We start from the raw sequence: 22,290 nt of genomic DNA on the forward strand, positions 1-22,290 counted from the left end.
TTCGGTTGGGGGAGGGCTCACCTTCACAACCACATTTCACACGGCAGGTGGTCGGCGCCTGAGCTGACACACAGCATCAACTGGCTGGAGTTGAGGGCAGCGAGGCTGGCTCTGTGTCATTTTCAGAGCATCATCCAGGGTCACCATGTGAAGATGCTCACAGACAATGTGGCAGTGAAAGCACACATAAATTGCCAGGGGGGGCACTCGATCCAGATCTCTGATGGCGGAGGCCGAGTCCCTGGGAAGGTGGGCGGAAAGACATCTGTGCTCAATTCAGGCGGAGCACATATCCAGAGTGAACAACATCCAGGCGGACTGGCTGAGCAGGGCCACGATCAAACATTCAGAGTGGCGCCTGCACCCCGACCTACTCCATTTCCTGTCTCAGAGGTTCGGGCAACCAATAGTCGACCTATTCGCCACCCCAGAGAACGTCACCTCCCAAGTTTCTTTACAAGGTTTTACCACCCACAGGCAGAAGGTGTCAACGCCTTACATTGCCCCTGGCCGCCTAGACTCCTGTATGCCTTCCCTTCACTGCCCCTCCTGCCCAGAATGATCTGGAAGATCCTGGAGGAGAGAGCAGGAGTTCTACTCATGGCTCCCTCTGGCCAAGAAGAACCTGGTTCGCCGATCTGGTGAGTCTGTCCGTCAATCCACCTTGGTGGATTCCCCGCAGGAGGTCTTTCTCAGCCAGGGAGCTCTACAACACCCAGAGCCCCAGTGGCTACAACTAGCCGTATGGCACTTGAGAGGGACTTCTCAGCGGGGGCAGTCTCTCTACTGCCTCCAGATTCTGGACTATTTGCAGGATGGACTTGACCAGGGCCTGGCACCTAACATCCTCAGGTGCCAGATGGCTGCTCTATCCACAATAACGAAGGGCACCCGACTGTCACTCGTCACTTGGACGACACCCCATGATCCGTAGCTTCCTGCAGGGTGCCACCAATCTGAGACCTCTGGTCGTCCATAGATTCCTGTCATGGGAACTCGAGGTGGTGTTATGGGCCCTTATATCTGTACCCTTTGAGCCTCTCCATTCTGCCAGTTTGAAACATCTCACCTTTAAGACAGTTTTCTTAATTGCCATCACGTCTGCTCGACGGATCTGGGAGTTGGCAGCTCTATTGGTGAGAGAGGACTTGTGTCTGATTCATCCTGATAGAGTGGTCCTCTGCCTGGACCCAACATTTATTCCCAAGATCAACTTCTGGTTTCACCATGCCCAGGAGGTCATTCTCTCGGATTTTTGTCCTCATCCCAGACATCTGAGGGAAAAGAGATGGCACATGCTTGACATCCGCCGCACTCTACGCAAGTACATCAAGCGTATGGCAGCTTTTAGACGTTCTGAATCGCTTTTCATCTCGTTTCAACCTGCATCTCGAGGTCTCAAAGTCCCTTCATCCACCATCGATCGTTGGCTGCGGGCATGCAGCGTACGTCTTACAATCCATACCGATGCCTCGTCATATCACCGCACATTCCATGAGGAGTGCAGCTACCACAGCAGCCTAGGCGACCCAGGCGCCAATAGAAGAGATTTGCAAGGCAGCTACTTGGACTTCCTTATCTCCATTTGTTCGGAACTATAAATTGGACAAATTTGCTTCTGCGGAGGAGGCTTTTAGCGGAGAGACCCTGGACTCTTCTGCTTCCCGCCCTAGTGACATTTAGCTTGGGTATGTCCCATTGCTTGGACTCTCCAAGCAGCGTACTGGAAAATGACCATTGTCTTACTTGAAGTGTCGTTTTCAGTACACTGCGAGGAGAATCCAACCTTGGGGTCTTTCTCTGCTATCACAGTTTATTGGACCTGCTGGTTTTTTGGGACTAGTTTGGAGTTCTTATTAACGCGTACAGTTCCATGCCTTCATTGAAAATCTGGCAAGTCAAGGCATCACCAGAGGCTTGGCTAAAGTTTCAATTCAGTCCTGGGCAGATTGGCTGAGTTTAACCCATTGCTTGGACTCTCCTTGTAGTGTACTGAAAACGACCCTTCAGGTAAGACAATGGTCATTCTCATGAATCTCTCTCTGTTTTTGCCAGTTTACAGACCGAGGTTACCTCTCTCCATCAGTTGGCCCGTCCCGTGCTTTGGTCATGTCCCGACTTCATGGCCGACTGGTGAGTATCGGAGAGGCAGAGATAGGTAACATTTTTCCTTTTGCTGCTCTGTTGGCTATGCTCCCTCACATCTCTTATCTAGCTTATAGAATCTAGATATTCTAGGTCTGGAGTATCATATTTACAGACAGAATATGTCCTCCACATTCATCATGACTAGGATTGTGTGTGGCTGCTTGCATGTTTTTGTGAAAATATTGCAATCTGTGGCTAAGTTCAGGTAATCCTCAACATGCAACAGTTCATTTAGTGGCTGTTCAAAGTTGCAACTGCACTGAAGAAAGTGATCTATGACCATTTTTCACACTTATGACCATTGCAGCATCCCCATGGTTTCAGGATTTACATTTGGATGCTTGACTCACATTATTATGGCTGCAGTATCCCAGAGTCATGCGATCCCTTTTTTGCGACCTTCTGACAAGCAAAGTCAACGAGGAAGCCAAATTCACTTAACAACCGTGTTACTAATTTAAGAACTCCAGTGATTAACTTAACAAATGTGGCGAGGAAAGTCGTAAAATGGGGCAAAACTCACTTAACAAATTTCTCACTTAGAGATAACAAATTTTGGACTCAATAGTGGTCATAAATTGAGGATTACCTGTAATTCTGAATCAGCAAAAGCTGAGTTCTGCAGCCCAGTTACATAATTGATATAAATTATGCCAGTAAAGCAAAATGCAGATAATCCTCAACTTATAACCAATTGCTTAGCAACCATTGGATGGTGCAATGGAGCTTCCGTAGAGGGGGGGGCGGTGTACCTGATTCCAAAGTTCCAACAATCACCTCCCCCCCAGGTCGCATTACCATGTGTTGGGTACTTGGCAACTAACCCACATTTAGGCTATTTGCACCATCCTATGATCATGTTCCCCCCCCCCTTAGAAATTGGTGTTTACTTATAGTGAACAATGAGTTTGCTTAAAAGCTGCTTTGTTTCTTTATAATCACTGTATTTGCTTAGTGACCACTGCAAAGTAAAATTGTGTCTGGTCATAACCTGCTTTACGATACAATTTACCACCATAATTGCCAGGCTGGAGGCTACCTTTAGCAGCTTTGATTATCTTGCAGAAGGCTGGTCCTTGTTCTCAACCACTTTTGAAATTCCCACTTTTGTGTTCAATAATTATTTTGGGATCCTTAGAGCTAGGAATCTGCTTCCTGTCTAGAATTAAAGCTCAGAGTTTTCGAAAAGTGCTTTGTGTATAATACACACTCATTTTTTTCCCCCTGCACTCTCATGGAATTATGTTATAAAACACAGACTTGGTCCTAACCCTTCTTGGCTATATTCCTTAATGTTGCCTTCCCTTTTCCTACAGATAACCCCCCACTCTGCCTCATCAAGCTACCTGCACCTACCACCCCTTCCTCCCCTGCCCAATCGGCCCACCCCAGGAAAAAGGACATCTATAGGGATCACGGTATGTAGATTTGTACTCTGTTCCTTCTTTGTTACTCAGCCAACAACCCCTCCATCCCAGGCATTATTAGGTCAGATAATTTACTAACTGCATGGAACGTCTAATTGTTATATTTATAGGACTCTTTTCTTCCATTGTTTAGAGTAATATGAATCGATCAGTAGCTGGAACATTTATTCCTGTTTGCACAGTAGATTATTTGGGCAGGGATGTGAACCACTAGATACAAAATGGTTTGGGAGAACTAGAAACGTGGCATGACAAAACCGCGCTCGACTAAGCCGCGCCCGATTAAACCGCGTCGCTGACGTCATCAACAGGGCAACAACAGCGAGCGCGGAGAAAGAAGGGCACTTTAAATAGCGCTTTGAAAGCAAGCTGATTCAACTTAAGGTAAGGGTTAGGTTTAGGGTTAGGTTAAAGGTTAGGATTAGGTTTAGGTTTAGGGTTAGGTTAAGGGTTAGTTTTAGGGTTAGGTTTAGGGGGGTTAGGTTTAGGTTTAGGGGTTAATTTTAGGTTTAGCGTTTACAGCGTGCTTCTGTCTCCGCGCTGTTGTCGCGCTGTTGATGAAGTCAGCTATGCGGTTTCGTCGAGCGCGGTTTAGTCGAACGCGGTTTTGTGGTGGAACCAACTAGAAGTATCCCAATATAATGGTATATGGTGATAGGCAATTTACTACCTGTTGGGTTATCCTTCTTTCCACATATAATATAGGCTGGCACTATTTCTGTTTCTTCATGACCTTTAGTAGAGTCCTGCTGAAGCTTCCTCCTCCTCCTCCTCCTCCTCTTCCTCCTCCTCCTCCTCCTCCTCCTCCTCCTCCTCCTCCTCCTCCTCCTCCCTCTCCCTGTGGAACTGCCTGCCACTGTGCTAGGGATAGGGGAAACCAAGGGACCTGTGGGGTCCCTTCCCCAGGGAGACTCACCTGTCAACCTCCAGCAACCCCCCAGCCAGCCATACCTTGCAAGAAGGCATCGAAGGCACATTCTCATCCTTTCCTCGCTGCCTACTGCTGTTAAGAAATTTCAAAGCAGCCAATTGCTGCTCACCCATTAGGCCTTGCTGTCAACCAATTGGGCGCAGAGGCCAGAGGGAGATGGGACAAAGGGCCATTTCTGGGAAGTGTTAGTAAGAATGACAGTCACATAGCTGTGGCCCACTGTGGCAGAGCAGCAATGGGAGGCACTGAAATGGTCATAATTTTGCCAAGTTTCAATCCCATGGGAGTCAGGGTTCCTGGATTTTGGTCACATTCTTTAAGCTAGCCTATTTGAGATACGTTGATTCAAAAAACGTGTCTCAATGATGCAACATTTTGCCCAGTTGAAGCTGACAAACAGACACAAGAATGTTAGTAATACATAGATAGATAAGTACAGATAATCCTTCACATACAATCTTTCATTTAGCAACCATTCGAAGTTAGAACAGGACTGAAAAAAGTGACTTCCAGTCCTCACATGATCATGTGGTCAAAATTCAGGCATTTGGCAACTTGCATGTATTTATGATGGCTGCAGCTTTATGGAATTATGTGAATGTCATTTCTGATCTTCAGTGTTCCATTGGAATATTGTATTGCTGCTGAGATAATAAAGTTTAGCAAGATTTTGGCTAATCCCCATTTAGCATCACTTTTACTCGATTAATTTGATCAAGAGTCACCATTTTAGTTTTTAAACTATTTCTTTCAGGCTCCTTTTTTGAGATATGGTCATAATATGTCAGAGTCCTCCATGATACCAACATCACCCCTCGGGTGAAAATCTAGTTCCTTAAATTAATGTTTTGCCTCTCTTTCTCCCTGATTGGCTAGGTTCCTTTATGTGAGGGTTGCACAAATACTAATAGAAACCTTCTTAGATCCATGTTTAGAGAAAGCTCTTGAGCAGGGGTGTCAAACTCAATTTCATTGAGGGCTGCATCAGTGTTCTGTTTGATGTTGGGGTGCTGGGGTGGGTGTGGCCAGTTCCGTGGCACGTCAAAACCGCGGTCCACTAAAGCGCGCCCGATTAAAGCGTGTACGTGACGTCATCAGCAGCGCGACAAGAAAGAAAAAGGGCGCTTTAAAAAGCGCTTTTAAAGCAAGCCGATTCACATAAAGGTAAGGGTTAGGGTTAGGTTAAGGGTTAGCGTTAGGTTTAGCGTTAGGTTAAGGGTTAGGTTTAGGGTTAGGTTAAGGGTTAGGCTTAGGGTTAGGTTTAGGGTTAGGTTTGGGGGGGTTAGGTTTAGATTTACGTGTTAATTTTAAGTTTACCGTTCACAGCGTGCTGTTTTCGTCGCACTGTGATGATGTCACGTATGCGCTTTCGTCGAGCGCGCTTTAGTCTACCGTGGTTTTGTGGTGGAACCAGCCAGTTCGACGTCACTCGTGTCTGGGGCGGCAGTGATGGGTGTTCTGCCAGTGAAAACAGGCTCCCAAACTCAGTTTTCTGCTGCAACGGCCTCCTGTAACCCCCTGCCAGAGAAAATGGAGCTCAGGAGAGGCACATGTGGCCCTTTGAGCTTCGTTTTCTCTGGTAGAGGCATCGTGGGCCAGTCCTTTTCTGTTTCCAGGGTGGCCCCACGGGCCAGATCTAAACATTCCACGGGCTGTATCCGCCCCGCGAGTCTTGAGTTTGATATCCCTGCTGTTGAGCATATACATGGTGCTCAAGCCACCAACTGCCACTTCTTCCCCCTTCTATTTATGGGGTGATAACATGGATGCTCTTTGCTGTCTTTCCAGGGTCGAAACACACTCCGGGAAAGGAGTACCCAATCTCCTGGCAGGCAACGGTTTGAAAGTGACACTGATGTATGCATTTCTCTTTCCTTACCAATGGATGATGTGTATGGTTTGCTTTGCCCATTTCCCTTACAGGTAGTCCTCGACTTACAACAGAACCTTTAGTGGTCACTCGAAGTTACAATGGCACTGAAAAAAGTGACATGACCGTTTTTCATACTTGCGACGGTTGCAGCACCACCACCCCCGTGGTTACATAATCAAAAATTTGAATATTTGGCAACTGACTCATAATTCTGACAGTTGTCAGCGATCACCTTTTGTGACCTTCTGACAAGCAAAGTCAAAGGGGAAACTAGATTCATTTAACAGCCACAGTGATTCACTTAACAATTGCAAGAAAGGTGGTAAAAGCAAATCTCGTTTAACAAATGTTTGAACTTCAACAGAAATTTTGGGCTCATTTGTGGTCGTAACCTGAGGACTGCCTGTAGGAAAAGCACCATTTCAGAAAGAAATGAAATGAAAGATCTCAAAGGTCAATTGTAAAATGAAAATGAAGAACCATTGTTGGCCTAAGAACAAGAAGGAAGGGGATTAGGCAGATTTCCCTAGGGCCAAATAGCAAAAATCCGCTGCCCCCACAGAAAAGATTCCATCCAAGTCTAGAAGATTATTTTAGTTTGCCCAAATTAAATAATATTGCCATGGTCCCTACTGCTTCTTTGAGACAAGTTGTGGTTAAGGCGTCAGGCTGGAAAATGGGAGACCCTGAATTCTTCTCCTGCCTTGGGTACAAAGCCACCTAGCTGCTCTTGGGCCAGCCATTCTCTCTCAACCCTAGAAAAGAGGCAATGGCAATCCACTTCCAAAATACCTTGCCAAAAAACATAAAGGGACTAGTCTAGGCAATCAAATCTCACCAGGCTCAAAGTTAACTCAGTCTTCCATCATTCCAAGGTGGGTAAAATGAGGACCCAGATTGTTGGGGGCAATAGGCTGATTCTGCAAACCGCTTAGAGAGAGGGCTGTGAAAGCATTGTAAAGCAGTATATAAATCTAAGTACTATTGCTATTTGGGAGTCACTTCTCTAATCAGTTTCCCACTCCCTAGCGCCAGACAATAGGCACTCTTGCATTGTATGGATAAAGGGTAGCTCATTGGGATTGAGGGGACCTATGTCCATGCCTTATTCACACTTTTATCAGCAGCAAAAACTTTACACAGTATAAAGATCTGTTTGTAGTAGGTCAAGCAGCTGGCAGAAGCATCTGTTTAATTTGGAACCTTTCGGTGAATTAAATTCAAAGATTAATCAATTGAATTTTGGAACCATGGAATTTTTGTCATCATAAAGCATTTTCGCGTGTCCGAAAATGTTGGAAGTTGCAGTCCACATTGTGAAAAACCCAAGGATTTTGACTTGTAAGCTAAGACCTTTAAAAACCAGGTGTTGGTGCACCACTGCACCAGGGGTTCCGGCTCCCATTGCAACCGGTACGCCGCAAAGGGGCCGGGCGCCCACCACATGCACGCGCACAGCGCACGCATGCATACCCACAACCCGTGATGCTCCAGCTGCTCAGCTGAGCATCATGCAGGTGCCGTACGCCCCATGCCCGTGCGCAAATGCCCCGGTCGGCTCAAATAGAGGTACGGAGAGCGAGCGGGCAGGTGGGCCCTCCAGAGCACCATACGGGAACAGTATCTGGTGCTACCAGCAGGCACCATATTGGGGCGTACCAGTTGTATCCTACCATTGCACTGCACCTTCTGAGAGCTTTAGTTGGAATCAGTACATTTTTCCTCCTATGTTTTCAGGCTCTCTTGACAAAATTGTGCGGCCAAGACAAGGTGCTTCGAGGTCTGGAAGAAGAGACAGGGCAGCTCCGTATTGAAAAGGTATCTAATTCCACTTCCATTGAACAAATGAGCATTTGCTTAGCTCTGTTATGTTTGAGAATATTGTGTTTGGTGAATCACTCTGGGATCTCTCCTCTTTTTGGATGGTGGAGAAAAGACTTTCAAGGTACGTGTCACTTTTGGGCTAGAAGGGGGAAAGTGTTGAGGCCCACCAGTAACTAACGGAACTGGCAGCAGATTCAGACAGTGAGGAGGTTGGGGAGGAACATAGCCCAGTCCTGGGGTCTGGGGAAGGCTCTGATGAGGGTTCTGTGTCGGAGGAAGAGATTGGGCCAGAGCCATATACCAGTTGTCAGCTGCCTTCAGAGTCAGACATCAGTGAGACGAACAGCTGGAGCCTGTTCCCAGTGTGCACATGTGCAGAGTGGCTAGACGAAGGGAACAGCTAAAGAACAGGGGTCGACTTGGGAGTAAGGACATAGGTGGACGATGAATGGCCCCTCCCAGAGGAAATAAAAGAGAAGTGAAGGGGGAGTGGCATTTGCAGGAGACTATTAGTTTGCTTAATTGGTTCATGACTCTCCGAGACCCCTTGCCAAGTTTTGCAGATATTGGCCTGGCAGCTCTCCAAGCCAGATAAGGTCTGTGACTGTAAATCCTCCCTTGAAAGACTTTGCTGGATGTGAATGAGCAGAATTCACAGTCAATTAATAAAAGGGTGTTTTGTCGGGACAAGGAGTTTGCTTCATGCTCTTGGGAAGCCTTGGTCAGAACAGATAGGTCCAGATGAACCGAAATGAAACTGTGGCAATTCATGGCTTCCTTGCAATGGGAAATATAAGATCTTGCTACATAGAAGAAAGTTTGTCATGGATCAATGTATTTATTGATTTATAAATTATAATTTTTTAACTAAGTAGACAAATCTCTCTGGGCAATTCACAGTAACACACACACAAACAGAAACAGTGAGAGAGAGAGAGAAATTGAGCTGAAACGTTCAGTCTGTAGCAAAAGTCAGGCCCCATTGATCAATTGTTTTATTCCTTTTATTCTTAAAATGTTTTATTAATTAGTGGGTTGGACTAGAACACCTTCAAGGTCCTTTTTAGCTTTGCTATTCTGTTATTCTGATTTTTAAAAAATGTATCCTTACAATAAGGTTGCAGCTACCATTTCCAGGTATGCTTCTTGTCTAGACAACCTCACAAGGCTGGCGTTCCTTAACAGTCCTTGTTAAATTTCTTTCATAAAATAGAGTTACCAGAAATGGACACCTACTAAGGATGTTTGGCCTTACCTTCTCCCCTGTAGCCAGAGTTGTGTTAACTCAGGATCAGACCTCTCCGTCTGTCTGCACTTTCTTTTCTACCTTAGTTAGCCTGGAGAAAGCTGATGGAGCAATGACATCACCAGAAGAGAGAAGCTAATTTTCCTCTTTTTAAATGTTTTCACCAGCAGTCTTGGGAGATAGTCCAGGCAAAAAGCGTTAGCTTTACTATAAAATGACACCGACAGAATCTTGAAAATCTTAAGGCACATCTCTTCCTCCTCAGCTTTACAGTGTAAGAAACTAGGGAGGGTCCTTTTTGAGATGCATCCCGAGATGGTATTCAGCTGGTTCAAACCGGCCCGGCTGAACTGGTAGTGGGAATCGCTTGTGGGCCTGTCCACCTGCCCAGGCTCGGTGCCGTTGTATTTAGGCACGTTTTTAATCCGCACACATGTTCAAGCTGCATGCATGATCAAAGTGCATGCACGGAAGGGCAAGCGCATATATGGACAAGCAGATGCACTACCACATTTGCAAATGGGTAGGAAAAGTAAGTGAATACCACCCCTGCCCCCACCCATTCCTTCTGTGGGCTCAATTTCCAATTTTGTTTAAGCTTTGTCTAGCCCGTGGCTCTTCCTCTTGTCTCCTAAGGTCATTTTCACATTTATCGCCTGATATCTATCGGAAATGACTTTCCATCTCAAATTGAACATAAGACCTGTCGCCATTTGATTAATTGCCACTGAATATCAGCTGCACGGCCTTGGGACTGGTTCCCTCCCTATGCTAAGTAGTCTGTGATACTGTGCATTTCTGCGAAAATGCCTTGAAACAAATGTTGTTTCGTTGATCCATCAAACTGCAATGAAGGAAACTCTGTGCTGGGTGGACAGTTCTCGAAATGGATGCTGTATTGTTTCAGGAACGCCTTGAAAAGGCCTTGGAAGTAACACACTTGAGGCTGGAGGAATTTAAAGGCCAAGATGCCACCGTGGAGAAGATCTGCTATCAACAAAGACAACTACAAGATGAACTGGTACATACTCGTGCCCGTCTCTGCGATCTCGCACTGGTGAGTAGTTGCATCTCCCTGATACTTGAGTGAAAATATTTTTGGGAGACACATCCTACCTAGATCTGCACATAGGTCAATTGGTAAGTGCATATCAGGTCAGGTCTGATCATCAACTGATGGTGTTAATAGTGAAAGAGGAAGAAATACCATATATCTGTCTTTCCCAGCCTAGAGACATCCAGATGCACTGAGGGTTTTGCACAGGTTCTTGGCTGTTCCTAGCATTGCACTGTTCTGGACAGAGAGCTCTGAAGTTGCTCCTGGGATCTACTGGAGTCACTCTCCCAGCTCAGGGTGCTCCTACCATCACTGGGAGAGCTTAAGCCTTTGTTTATTTGTTTTTATTTGTCAACAAGTACAAGGAAACAAATATGAAAACACATGAAAAAATGGCACAAATAAATGGATATAAATAAGCAAAACATAACCATAAACACATAAAAAGAGTACATATCAATGGGGACAGTAGGGCAGGGACGGTAGGCACACTGGTGTTATGCTCACCCCCTTAGGGATCTCTTAAGAAACGCGTAAAGTCCACGGTAGATAGTTTAAGGTAAAAGGTATGGGGGTTAGAGGAACTAACAACAGGCTCAGGTAGGGTGCTCCACACATTTACTACACTGTTGCTGGAATCGTTTTTCCTGCAATCAAGATTAGAACGGATTACATTTAGTTTGTATCTATTGATAGCCCTTGTGATATTGCAGTTGAAGTAAAAGCAGTCATATCCTTTATATCCTCTCTAATTCCTCCTTCAGGCCCTGGTGCCCCTCCTCCTTCCTGGTGTTTCTGTCACTTGGTATACACCATATCTATGACCACTCCTGTAATCTGCCCCTTGTCTCCTACTAGAGTGTCTGGTTGATTGCCTAGTACCTGCCTGTCTGCCTGTCTGGATCTGAAAATCCCACAGGATCTTAACCCTCTTATTCTCCACAACCTTCTGTGGAATCTCCCATCTGTACTTGGGAGAGTCTTGCCCATACAATGTGCACAGCGTTCCTGTAAACAAAGCTACTTGGATATGTTTCTCTGTGTACATGTATTTATTCCTGTCAGTGGTGGGCTGCTGCTGGTTTAACAACTGGTTTGGTTGTTGCTGGTTTAACCACCAGTTCAGTGCTGTGTCTTAAAGCGCTTGTGTGCAGCGCTGAAAATTGAGCATTTAGAAGTTCAGCTGCTCACCTTCCAAGTCAGCAAAAGTAAGTAGATCGGAGGAGGGGGGAATCAGCTGTGCTGCACGATTGACATGAGCTAAAAAGCAGGAAATAAAGGACAGCGTAGGACAGGGGGTGGGGCCAGCTGATTGTTGGAGCTACCAATTCTTCCGAGGCTGAATATCACCTCTGATTCCTCTAAGATCTGGGCTGCAATAATCCAGATGACCTTAGTGGTTGTTCTGATATTTTGCAGCACAAATTCGGTAAGACAAAGTACAACGATACTTCGGTACTCATTGTTAATTGGCTCCGGGAGTGCCAACAACAATGAGTACCAAACAATTTTTTTCCCCATAAGGAATACTATAATGAGTTACAAGGCAGCCCACACCAACCAGTTCTAGCTTGTGCATTGAGTACCAAACAAACAATGACTACCAGGACAAAGTTTTCATGTAAAAATGTTTTGAATATCAAATTTTATGAGTTTCAAAGCAGTGGAGTACTAAGATACCACTGTACTGTATCTCATCAGATTTCTCCCTTATCACACAGTAGCACAGGTAAGCTGAATCGTATCTTAAGATTCAATCATTGTATGAATATGTATTCAGTAGGGAATGTCTAACTAAGTAGCTGAGTCATTATTTTTGTCCAGGACAGTGAACGAGTGTGGGAGGATTATACGGCCTTGGAAAATGATGTTCAGATGCTGAAGGGTTCCTTGGAGCATATCCGGACTGCTGGGCATCCCCAGGTAAATCCTAAATATGAAGGGCAGAGCTTTCTCAATAGTGGCTTCAAACATACAAAACTATTCCAGGGGATCCCACTAGGCTGCACTGCTAAGCAGGCCCTAGTTATTCACTGACATGAGCCTTTGATTGAGTTGACTTTATTGGGTGCTACAATATGTCATGTTTTTTTCTGGTTTCTCTTATTAATTTAATAATACAGAATTATAATACAGAATGCATGGACTAATAAACAATTAATTTGGTATAATAATAACAACAACAACAGAGTTAAAAATTGAAAAAAATCCCAATCAGTCAAATGCAAAAAGCCGCACTGCTTGGATCTGCACGCATATTACGAAAATACATTACGACGTCCTAGGCCCCTGGGTGGGGCCCGACTAGTAATCAATGCCAAATCCGGCAGAACAACTGGCTGCTGTGATACAATTCTATTGTTGCGAATAATAATAATTTATTTCATTTTATACACATTATTCTGCATTGTGATGGGGATAGGGCCGTATTTCTACAACCAATACACACAAACAGATATATTCCTAGTCTGTTTAATAATAGGGACAGAAAGTAGGAGACAACCTGGATATCCGTCTTCAGGGTCCATCCATTCTCTTTTTTCATCTATAGGAACTCCTGTTTCTCTTTGATTAATTGCTGAACTAGAAAGTTACTTTTAAACAGTGGGAGAAAAAAAGAAAAAAAGACTAAAAAGGCCTCAGTAGTTGTACATTTGATATCAACACATACTGAACATTCCTATTTAAAATACTGCACAGCTTTAGAAATAACGATCGGCCTTTAAAAATTAAGGGAGCGTTTGTAATAGTGCTCCTGTCACTTGAGAGATTTCGCTCTTGTCCGAATGCAATGATGGGAAAAGGCAGAAAGGTGGGAGGGGCATCAGTTGTCTCCATTTGTCCATCAATTCCCTTCCCTTAGGATCAAGCAGCAGCTCAACAGGATTTGTGGAGAATCCACGACATCTTGGCAGGACTGAGATGCAGCCCAGCAAATTATCGCACCCTGGAAAACCGAAGATCAGGTGCTTAATGCAATGGGATCAGCACTGCAACTGCACTAGGGGAGGGGGGGGACGGAGTGGGATAGTTCTCTGTTATGAATCAACAGCGTTGCAACCAAGGGGTTCCTTCTTCATCAGGTATGTCCCATTGTTATACCTGGGATTTATTCCTGGGATTAGTACCCCACTTTTCCAGCAGTAGGTTTGAGTAATTGTTGTTTATCATCAAAGAAATAAAATTGACAATGTAGTTGAGAAGGTAAAGATCCCCGTGATTCAGTGTGATTCTTGGTGACTACCTGGATCCTGAAATGCAGATATATTTTTTTTCATTTTTCCAAAATGACTTCCAGCTTCCCAATCAAAGCTACAGTCCTGTTATTTATTCCTTGGAATGGGGGGAAGGATTCAGCTCCAATTAATGAAATAACAGAGCTGGAAAAGATATTGGAGGCCTTCTAGTCCAAGACCCTGCTCAGACAGGAAACTCTGTACCATTTCAGGCAAATGCTTGTCCACTTTCTTCTTAAAAACCTCCAGGGGTGGAGCACCTACAACTTCTGATTAATGTATCACTGTTCCACTGATTAACTGTTCTAACTGTCAGGAAATTTCTCCTTAATTCTAAGGTTTCTTCTCTCCTTGATTAGTTTCCACCCATTGCTTCTTGTTCTACCCTCAGGTACCTTGGAGAATAGTTTGACTCCCTCTTCTTTGTGGCAACCCCTGAGATATTGGAACACTGCTATCATGTCTCCCCTAGTCCTTCTTTTCATTGGACTAGACATACCCAATTCTTGCAACTGTTCATATGTTTTAGCCTACAGTCGCCTCATCATTATCTAAATTTCTAAGCTGCTGTCTCCTGAGACTATCTTGTAAATAAACACTATCAAAAGTGCAATTAAACATATCTTGGGACAAACAGCAAACACATCCAACCAGTCATCAGCTTTAGCAGCCAATGACTAAGAATACACAAATGAAAAAAGATGTTTTGACTTTGGAAAGAGTGCAGAGAAGAGCAACTAAGATTATTAAAGCCCTGGAGACTAAAACATATGAAGAATGGTTGCAGGATTTGGGTATGGCCAGTCTAGAGAAAAGAAGGACTTGAGGTGATGTGATAGCCATATTCCAATATTTAAGGGGCTGACACAAAGAAGAGAGGGGTCAACTTATTTTCCAAAGCAACAGAAGGCAAGACAAGAAACAATGGGTGGAAACTAATCAAGGAGAGAAGCAACCTGGAATTAAAGAGAAACTTCCTAACAGTGAGGACAATTAACCAGAGGAACAGCTTGCCTTCAGAAATTGTGGGTGCTTCATCACTGGAGGTTTTTAAGAGACTGGACAGACACTTGTCTGAAATGGTATAGGATCTCCTGCTTGAAGAGGAGGTTGGAGTAGAAGACCTCAAGGTACCTTCCAACTCTGTTCTGATCTCTGACTCAAAAATGTTATGGTCTGTGGGTTGGAAAATAACAGAGGTAGATTTTTAATGGGTTTTTTTTTGTTTTGAAACATTGAGTGCAGCAACCAGGAAGGTCTTCTTGTGTGCCCCCCCAGCAGAGAAATCCCTAATAATGTTCTGACTAAGGGAAGGACCTTGGGAGAAAAGAATCATTTGCAACATCTTTTTTTTTTTCTTTCTTCGTTGTAGATGTGTCTCCAAGCTCACCCCCACCTCTGGATTCTCATTTGGGGGCAAATCATCACTCTCTGTTCTCCTGCACTGAAACAAAGGTATTTCAAAAAGAAAAAGGAAACCTTATCTGGACTTTGGCTCCAGAGTGTGATGGACTCTCCCTCATCCCTTGTCTTTCTTTCAGACTTCTGTCCTGTTCTATTTTTATAAACATTCTTTAGAGGCTGAGCATTCTCTTTGCTTGATGTTGACTGTGTATTTAATTTGGGAATATCCTGCCAGAAGATATGGGAATCTCTCTCTCTCTCTCACTCTCTCTCCCTCCCTCCCTCTCTCTCTCTCTCCATAAAAAAGAATAGAAATAGTAAAATAGGGGGAGCAGAAAGAGAGGGGAAAAGAAACTGTGAGGTAGAAGGGGGAAAAAGAAAAAAAAAGGCATTGACTTCTAACTCATTTTAGCATAGTACTAGATAAAAACATTCCAGCCTCACCTTTTTGTTTAAAGTAAAATAAATTAAAAAGATAAGAAAGCAAAATGATAGTAGTGGTGGTGAAACAGTGCATCCAGGTCAGTTAACAAAACAATGTTATCTGGTAATAAGCTTCATTGGGCTTTGTGGTAGCTTTCCTGTGGCTTTCAGTTTGTAAAACCAATTTGTTACAGAAGGGTTTCACACAGATGGCATACAATCTTTTAGTGTTGCTTCAGAAAAGCAAATAATTTTACAAAAAGTATTGGTGTTGGAGATAACTAGAAGCTCTATTAAAAGGAAATAGGTATTTGGATTTTGCTTGGTTATTTTGTTCTTCCTCTGATTTTTGTGTCATAATGTGTTTTTAAAAAGTGGTAAACCTGAACAGCTTTTAATCCCAATCCAACAATTTGGTCAATGCAAGAATTTATATTGTAAATTTCTCTAATACTCCAGTAGATGGTGCTGAATATCAATTTAACAACAATATAATTCTTTATTGCCCAAGTACACTCACTGAAAAAAAATTGGAGGTTTTTCACAAAAGTTCCTTTGTTACATGAGTCAGAGCTTCCTTGAATCAACTGGCTGATCATTCTGTAAAACAGTTCTAGGTAGTCCTCAATTTATGACCACAGCTCAGACCAGAATTTTTTGTTGCCAAGCAAGATGTTGTTCAAGTGAGTTGCATTCAGTTTTATGACCTTATTAATGACCTTTTATTGGCCAGGTTTATTAATCAAATCGCTGCAGTTTAAATCACATGGTTGTTGAGCAAATCTGGCTTCCCCCGTTGACTTCGTTATCGAAGGGAAGCAAAGAAAAAAAAAACTTTCAAGATTAAATTTCCTATCTCTCTTGGTAACGCGGGGAATGCTTGCAGTCATTCTAGATGCATGTTGATTACCAAGGACCTGAATTTTGATCACATGACAGTGGGGATGTTGCAGTCGTCATAGGTGTGAGGACTGCTTATCACTTTTTTCAGTGCTGTTGTAACTTTGAATCTTGCTAAGCAAATGGTTGTAAATTGTGGCCTACCTGTACAACCTAAGACCACAAATGAGCCCAAAATTTCTGTCGTTAAGTGAATTTTGCCCCATTTTACAGCTTTTCCTGCCACGGTCCTTAAGTGAATCAGTGTAGATGTTCAATTAGTAACCCAGTTGTTAAGTGAATCTGGCTTCCCCCATTGATTTTGCTTGTCAGAAGATCGCAAAATGTGATAACGTGACCGTAGGACACTGCGACCGTCATAAGTATGAGTCAGTTGCCAAGCGTTTGAATTTTGATCATGTGATGCTGCAGTGGTTGTAAGTGTGAAAAACAGAAACTCCCTTTTTTTCAGTGCTGCTGTAACTTTGAACAGTCACATTAAATGAACTGTTGTAAACCGAGGATTATCTGTACTGGATTCTGTGAATATTTCAACTGATTCAGTGTTTTTCTCCCATCCGCCCGGTACATTTTCTGCTCCCCAGAAAAAGCAGACTTCCCTCTAACCTGTCATCTTATCCACAACATGATGATACAATCCTGATTTTATGCATTGGAAAATGTGTGCTGGGTGTTGTGGTATTTCAGAAGGTAACCTGAGAACGTGGAGTTAATTAAACATTCTCTTGGCTGTGGAAGCCCCTTGCTGGAATCCGAAATAGCTTCTACAACGTTTACCATTTATTCCAGGAATCTACTCCCATCTATGGGCCGGAGACAGGAAAACCAGCCAGAATGGGGAGCAAACAGCAGGATTGCCCTGGTTCAGCAAACTGGCAGGTACGGCTGTTTCTAGCACATGGGATGTCTGGGCTCCGTTTCCTTCCCCAACTCTGCTCCCCCCTCTGGGCAGTGCCCTCAACTTGACCCACCTTTCTATTCCCTTCCAGCAAAGTCCATCTACCTCCAGCAGAGGGCAGTTGGGAGCATCTCAGCATGTGGATGGACTCAAGGGGTCCCCAAACCATCCCTCCACTGAGCCCCCAGAGAGTGAGAAAGGGAAGGTTGGCAGAGGAGAAGATTCTATTAGACCAGGTGAATGAAACTGAGAGATAAGTGCACTTCTAGGCCACAGTTTGAGCATGGAGCCACTTCCCTGTGGGAAGTCGAAAAGCTGTCCACTTAGCCTTCACCCAGGAAACAGCTCGACTGGCATTAATGGTGCTGTCCCCAATGCTATCCCCAGTTATGAAGGCCATCAAATAGTGGTGTCCTTCTTTTTGGTGTGTAGGGAAGGGCAGGAGAAGCAATGGTGGGCTGTTCCCCCTTCCTGCCTATGACTCTGTAGCTCTGTGAAACCTATTAGTGTTCTGACCTGGACTTCCCAAGAGCATGAAGCAAACTCCTTGTCCTGACAAAAACCCCTTTTATTAATTTACTGTGAATTCTTCTCATTCACATTCAGCACAGTCTTTCAAGTGAGGTGTTAGATTGGGTAATGGATAGGCACACATAGGCTTAACGGTAACAACAGCTCTTTATTGAATACAACAAGAGAGAACAATCCGGCAAAGGCTGAGACTCCCTTTTATAGGGAGCTGTCAGAGCCTTCGACCAATAGGATTAAACCTCTGTTCCCGCCATAACAGAGGACCTTGGTGGAAACCATTGTAGTTAGAACTGATATCTAACACCCCTCCCCTCTTAGATGGAACAATCCTACTCGTAACATAGTCACGCATGTAGGCGGGCCTTTGAGTCACTCTGCCTGACCTGCGCAGTTCAGTAGGAGGGGTTTTCCTTGGACAGGTCGGAAACCGGTATTGGCTCAGAAAGGTTTTTCGTTGTCTCAAACACTCCTTCGGCCACAGTATCCGAGGAACATGTTCTTCTTGTGGCCTTCAGGAAGGCCCATGAGGTTGCTTGCCTTGAGGAAGCAGTCAAATCGTAGCATGTACAATTCCCAGTGCTCGGTGACTGGGTCATACAGAGTCAGTGGGACGTGCATAGCCATTTTGTGTACAGAGGGCGATTTGAATTTGCCGTTTAAAAATGGCTGCTCGAAGCCGCGCTGAGCTCCGGGCTGGATTTACTTGCTGGATTGCTACGCTCTTTTTGTGTTCGCCTAATTGCCTTCCAATCCCACCTTCGTCACCAGAGTTAGATTGGGTAATGGATAGGCACACACAAGCTTAACGATAACAACAGCTCTTTATTGAGTACAACAAGTGAGAACAATCCAGCGAAGGTTGAGTCTGACAGCAGCCCTTTTATAGGGAGCTGTCAGAGCCTTCGACCAATAGGATTAAACCTCTGTTCCCGCTGGAACAGAGGACCTTGGTGGAAACCACTGTAGTTAGAACTGATATCTAATAGGAGGATTTACAGTCACAGACCTCATCTGGCTGGGATAGGCCAATATCTGCAAAACTTGGCAAGGAGACTCAGACTCCTACAAACTCCACTCCCTTTCGCTCCTCTTTTATTTCCTCTGGGAGGGGCCATTCATTGTCCACCTGTGGCCTTACTCCCAAATCGGCCCCTGTTCTTTAGTTGTTCCCTTCATCTGGCAACTCTGCGCATGCAGGGAACAGGCTCCAGCTGTTTGTCTGCCTCACTGAAGCCTGCCTCTAAAGGCAGCTGATACCTGGCATACGGCCCTGGCCCCCTCTCTGCCTCTGACACTGAGCCTTCATTAGCCCTCTTTCCCCTGACTCCAGGACTGGCCCATGTTCCTCCCAACCTCCTCGCTGTCCGAATCTACTGCCAGCTGGCAGGCCATAACAATTAGTGCCTGAGAAACAGCCTAGAGAAGACCCTCTCACCTAGTCCCTGGAAGTTACTTTTTAAAAATTAAACCCAGGTTTAAGTATTCTTTGGAAAGAGCATTTAATCCAAGTTCATGCTCCTTTTGAAATAGTGCATTGAACTGGACTTCAAAGGAGCCGAATTAACAGGTGACTGTACAGGAAGGAGGGGTTGTCTGGTAGGCATCCCCCTCTTTTCCCATGCTGCTCAGCTCCTCTGTTGCCCAGGTGACGACTCAAGGGAATGCATAATCACACCTACCCGTCCCATCTGGCCCAGCAGAAAGGGTATATTGCAGGCCTCATCCAGAAAGGAATATCACCTGTTGGGATCTAGGAAAAGAGCATTCTCTGCTTTGCAACTTCCCCTATGGAACATCATTTCCCCTGAGGTCAGACTAGCCTGGTTTTGTTGGTCTTCTGAAAGCCAAGCGAAGGACTGAAGATGCAGTTTTGCCAGCCAGCCTGGGGATTTGCTAGCAACGGATGCAGAGCCCGCTAAATGGCTGTAGATTGATTATGTCCTATAAAATCATTGTCAACCCTCAGCATTTACATACTGCAAATTGATTTTCTTCATGGTGATCGTTTCCTAACCTGGTTCTTCCACCTCTTCAGCTACAGTAGCTCTTAGTTCTACTGTAACTAAGTTTATCCTTCTTGCTGCAGGTCATCCTTTTCTTCTCTTTCCCAGCATCAGCACTAACATTAGCACTGGCACTTAAGATTTATATTCTCTGACTGTCAGGGTTTAATTCCCACCGGCTCAAAGTTGACTCAGCTTTGCATTCTTCCAAGATCGGTAAAATGGGGACCCAGATTGTTAGGGGCAATACGCTGACCCTCTAAAGCCCTTAGAAAAGGCTGTAATGCACAGTGAAATGGTGTATAAGTCTTAAGTGCCATTGCTATATACTTCTGTATAGCACCCTCTGAGCAGTTTACAGAGTCAGCATATTGCCCCCTATAATCTGGGTCTTCATTTTACCAACCTTGGAAGGATGGAAAGCTGAGTCAACCTTGAGCCGGTCAGGATCGAACTCCTGGCTGCGGGCAGAGTTTGCGTGCAATACTGCATTCTAACCACTGCATTATCAGAGCCTTCCCTAGAGAACTGGGTCCTTGCAATATGGATCCCAAGTAGGATAATTTGGGCCGGATCATTTATGTCTGGAGTGAGAACTCTATAGATTGGCTGTATTGATAGTCATATTGTGCTGTCCTGCTAATTATGTTTTGTTTCTAAAAAGCTTTTAATGTTTTTGTTGTTATGGGTTTGGTTGTTTTTGGTGGCGCTTTGTGTTTTGAACTTTGTAACCCACCAAGATTCATGTTTCTGTGAATTTTGCAAATTTTAGAGTATCTATCCCTCCCCCACCCTTTCACAGTGCATGAAACTAGGGAGGGTTTGAGACATTTGTTATGCCCACATTTCTCCTGTGGGCTAAGCTGCCTCTTATCCCCTGACCATGGCTCTTCTCCTTGTCTCCCAAGGTCATTCCCACTTACCATTACAGGCCGCCTCTGGTATTTATTACCAGTTAAAGGCAACATCATGAGATATAGCTGGGGCAGCCTTATCTTACATTTATGCACATGATATATGATTAGGTTTCATTCTTGCTTGCTTGTGATAATAACAGCTGTAAGGACCTGCCCCAGCCGGTCCCTCAGGAAAGTGTTGTATTTTTCAGAATATAAGACGCACCAAGATTTTGAAGAGGCAAATGTTAAAAAAAGTTTTTGTACTGTGCAGACCTCCCAAAAATGGCCCGTTCATTGCAAAAATGGGCCCATTTTTTAAATTAAAAAAAGAGCCTGCATAGCTTTTAGGAGGCTTATAGAGTGCTCCGGGAGGGGGTAGCGAGCAAAAAACAGCCCATTTTCCGCTTATTTTTGCCCTCCCCAGCCCCAAAAGAACTCTGGAAGCCTCCTAAAGGCTCTGCACGGCCATTTTGGTGAAGGGGGGGGTGTTTCGGGAGGCCAAAAATGCTGTATTCCGTGCATAAAACGCAGCCAGATTTTCACCCTCTTTTTTGAGGGAAAGGGGTGCGTCTTATACTCTGAAAAATACAGTAGGACTCTTGAGTCCATTCAGTTGAATCAAAAGAACGTTTACTGAGAGAAAGTGATTGCAGGGAAACAAGGCAGAACCTGAAAAGTTCCATGCAAAGCACAAAGCAATTATTTTCATTTCCCCAAGCCCAACCAGACCTGACCAGTCCACCAGCAGCCAATGTGATGCTGCAAAGTAATTCTGAGAACTGTGAGGTATTATGCAGATAACAATTCACCCCCAGGGCATGGCAGCCTTGAAACCAAGCTGGAACCTGCTGGAAGGGAGTCCGCTCCATCTCCCAAGGCCATTCTCCTCTCTGATTCCCCAGCAGTTACAGCAAAAGCATGGGAAAATGCCAGCAAGCCTCCTTCTCCCCCTACTTCTGACAGAATGGCAAGACAAGATGGTGGGCCTAGAAACAGCACTTAGAGTTACTTTTATAGTCCTCTCTGAGTGGTTTACAGAGTCAGCATATTACCCCCAACAATGTAGGTCCTCATTTTACCGACCTCGGAAGGATGGAAGGCTGAGTCAAGGCTTGAGCTGGTCAGGATCAAAGGAACTCTTTAGTTCCAGGTCGCTTCTCTCCTTGATTAGTTTCCAATCATTGTTTCTTGTCCTGCCCCCCCCCCCTCTTCTTTGTTACAGCCCCTCAAATACTGGAATTCTGCTGTCAGGTCCCCACTAAAAGTCCTCCTTTTCTTTAAACTAGCCAAACCCAAATCCTACAACTGTTCTTCATATGTTTTGGTCTTCAGGGATTTAATCATCTTAGTTGTTCTTCTTTGCACTTTTTCCGAAGTCTCAACATCTTTTTTGTAGACCAAAACTGGATACAATATTCCAGTTGTGGCCTTACTAAGACTTTATAAAGTGGTGCTAATACTTCACGTGATTTTGATTCTATGCCTCTGTT

At 44.5% G+C, this 22,290-nt stretch overlaps 1 protein-coding gene across 6 annotated transcripts in view; it reads left to right on the forward strand.

Moving 5' to 3' along the window:
* PLEKHA4 (pleckstrin homology domain containing A4) overlaps window positions 1-22,290 on the forward strand; it is a 63,410-nt gene that overhangs the window by 32,461 nt on the left and 8,659 nt on the right. For all 6 annotated transcript variants that reach the window (XM_032236804.1, XM_032236802.1, XM_032236803.1 and 3 more), the window contains 10 exons: window positions 2,056-2,133; window positions 3,465-3,566; window positions 6,295-6,363; window positions 8,117-8,197; window positions 10,357-10,506; window positions 12,331-12,429; window positions 13,370-13,472; window positions 15,115-15,197; window positions 17,259-17,348; window positions 17,459-17,603. In XM_032236804.1, coding sequence (XP_032092695.1) covers window positions 2,056-2,133; window positions 3,465-3,566; window positions 6,295-6,363; window positions 8,117-8,197; window positions 10,357-10,506; window positions 12,331-12,429; window positions 13,370-13,472; window positions 15,115-15,197; window positions 17,259-17,348; window positions 17,459-17,603 — 1,000 coding nt within the window. The remainder of the gene's footprint in view (window positions 1-2,055; window positions 2,134-3,464; window positions 3,567-6,294; window positions 6,364-8,116; window positions 8,198-10,356; window positions 10,507-12,330; window positions 12,430-13,369; window positions 13,473-15,114; window positions 15,198-17,258; window positions 17,349-17,458; window positions 17,604-22,290) is intronic.

This window comes from Thamnophis elegans, chromosome Z, assembly GCF_009769535.1.
Source record: "Thamnophis elegans isolate rThaEle1 chromosome Z, rThaEle1.pri, whole genome shotgun sequence".
In the NCBI taxonomy this organism is placed as follows: domain Eukaryota; kingdom Metazoa; phylum Chordata; class Lepidosauria; order Squamata; family Colubridae; genus Thamnophis; species Thamnophis elegans.